This window comes from Alosa sapidissima, chromosome 10 (assembly GCF_018492685.1).
Source record: "Alosa sapidissima isolate fAloSap1 chromosome 10, fAloSap1.pri, whole genome shotgun sequence".
NCBI lineage: Eukaryota > Metazoa > Chordata > Actinopteri > Clupeiformes > Clupeidae > Alosa > Alosa sapidissima.
In genome coordinates this window covers 29,224,425-29,226,924 of record NC_055966.1, presented here as the reverse complement: position 1 = coordinate 29,226,924, position 2,500 = coordinate 29,224,425, and the positions used below count along the sequence as shown (strand labels likewise).

General features: G+C 49.2%; 1 protein-coding gene across 10 annotated transcripts in view; it reads left to right on the top strand.

The window, feature by feature from the left end:
- The window catches only part of myh14 (myosin, heavy chain 14, non-muscle), a 48,359-nt gene that overhangs the window by 11,180 nt on the left and 34,679 nt on the right, over positions 1–2,500 (top strand). For all 10 annotated transcript variants that reach the window (XM_042105921.1, XM_042105928.1, XM_042105926.1 and 7 more), the window contains exons 5-6: positions 1,362–1,389; positions 1,865–1,982. In XM_042105921.1, the coding sequence (XP_041961855.1) occupies positions 1,362–1,389; positions 1,865–1,982 (146 nt within the window). The remainder of the gene's footprint in view (positions 1–1,361; positions 1,390–1,864; positions 1,983–2,500) is intronic.

The window sequence follows — 2,500 nt, the reverse complement described above, 5'->3', positions numbered from 1 at the left end:
TGTATGACTGTGAGTGTGTGTGTGTGTGTGTCTTGTAGCATTAGATGCTCTCAACCAGTCTGATACAGTCGTAGTAGGCTCAGGATTGTAAGACCGTTTATAGCATGTGGGAATCACATGATGACCAGGCCAGGCACACAGTAGAGTGACCAGGCATACAGAAGAGCAGTGACCAGGTGTAGAGCAGTGACCAGGCACAGAGCAGTGACCAGACACAGAGCAGTGACCAGGCATACAGTAGAGCAGTGACCAGGCACAGTAGAGCAGTGACCAGACACAGAGCAGCTGTGATAGAAAACAGACTAGAGAAGTGACCAGAGCAGCTGTGAAGGGAATTGAGCAGAGAACCACCATCCTGATATCACAGTGGTCAGTACTCCCTTCACATAGACTCAACGGTTACTGTGGGAGTGTGGTAGTACAATACTGCCCTCTAAGTAGCCATCCTGGCTTCAGGCAGCCCTTAACGACCCTTAGCCTGCAGGTTGCCCTGGACAACAGCGTCTGCTCAGCACCCGACTGGCAGGCTGTTGCCGTAACGACGGCTGACTGTTAGGACGGGTGTTGTGTGGGAGCGCCTGGGCTGTGTGGGTGTGTGTGAAGTGTGTTAAAGACAGCTCTAGCTCTGTCAGCAGCAACCAGGGTGGGGAGTGTGTGTGTGTGTGTGCTCTTGCGTGTGTGTGTGTGCTTGCGTGTGTGTGTTGGGGTGATGCCCCAGTGTGAAACAGCATTTCATTGTGTCCACTCCACCCTATACACACCTCTCTCACGTCTCCTAAGGTGTGTCTACTCATTAAACCGGCAGGACTAGTGTGTGAATGAGTGTGTCTGTGTCTGCACGCGTGTGTGTCATTATGTATTGAGCAAGATCGTAAACACACCAAAAATTTAGTTTTGCCCTGTGTGTGTGCGTGTGTGTGTGTGTGTGTGTGTGTGTGTGTGTGTGACAGAGAGTGTATGTGTGTTTGGGTACCTATCATGTCTTTCAAGTTGCAACACACAGGCTGTGAGAGCTATTCTGATTAATCATCTCTTAGTAACTGGGTTCATGTGAAGATAGTCAGTCTTCACACTAGTTCACACAGAAGGTCAATATGGAATATATCTGTACTCCATGCATCAAAATGGGTTCATCTGCACATACTGTATATTTTCATTCTACACCATCACTCTCTTTTTGCATACATATACACATACACACTCATACACATACACACACACTTATACACAGACACACACACACACACACACACACACACACACACACACACACACGCGGTGCAGTTCCTTATTGACAGATGGCACCATGGAATGATCTCAGGAATGTGAAATGCTGTCTTTCTGTTCTCCTTCTCTTACAGACAGGGAGGACCAGTCCATTCTATGCACGTGAGTGTCTTTTGCATTCACTCCTTTCAGTGTGTGTGTGTGTTTGTCTGTGTGTGTGTGTGTGCGTGTGTGTGTGTGGGTCAGTGTACAGTATTTGCAGCTCTACAGTGACCTTTTGTCTTCTAGCCCCTCAGTGTGTGTGTGTGTGTGTGTGTGTGTGTGTGTGTGTGTGTGTGTGTGTGTGTGTGTGTGTGTGTGTGTGTGTGTGTGTATGTGTGTGGCCTGGCTGTTAGATCATGCCAGTCCATCTCTGTTAGTCTCAGCCCTGTCCTTTGTGTCCCACATGTGTAAAACTGAGCTGATGCTTATCAGTCTGCTCCAGCCCTGTGTGTGTGTTCCCAGGCCAAAAGAATATGGAGGCATGTGTTATGTGTTACTTTTGGAGCGGACTCATTTCTGTGTGTGTGTGTGTGTGTGTGTGTGTGTGTGTGTGTGTGTGTGTGTGTGTGTGTGTGTGTGTGTGTGTGTTCCACAGGGGTGAGTCTGGAGCAGGGAAGACAGAGAACACTAAGAAGGTGATCCAGTACCTGGCACATGTGGCCTCCTCGCACAAGACCGGCACTCTTGGCAGGAGCAAAGAGGCCGCCCTGCAGGTAACCACCACCGCCACAGGACCGAGAGAGAGAGGGATGGAGAGACAGAGGAGGGAGGGAGAGAGGGATGAAGTGGATTTGGGAAAGAGGAGTGAGAAGGAGTCGGAGGAAGGAGAGATAGAATCAGAGAGGGAAAGAAGGGAGAGAGAGGAAGATAGATAGAATGAGAGAAAGAAAGAAGAGAGGGAGGAGAAGAGAGAGGTGTTATCTTTTCCTGTTTCCTGCCTCTGCACTCTGATATTCTTGGGCTCCTGCTGTGCTGACACTGGATAACCTTTACTGATGCTGCTGTGTGTGTGTGTGTGTGTGTGTGTGTGTGTGAGTGTGTGTGTGTGTGTGTGTGTCTGTGTGTGTGTGTGTGTGTGTGTTTGTCTGTCTGTGTGTGTGTGTGTCTGTGTGTCTGTGTCTGTGTCTGTGTGTGTGTGTGTGTGTGTGTGTCTGTGTCTGTGTCTGTGTGTGTGTGTGTGTGTGTGTGTGTGTGTGTGTGTGTGTGTGTCTGTGTCTGTGTGTGTGTGTGT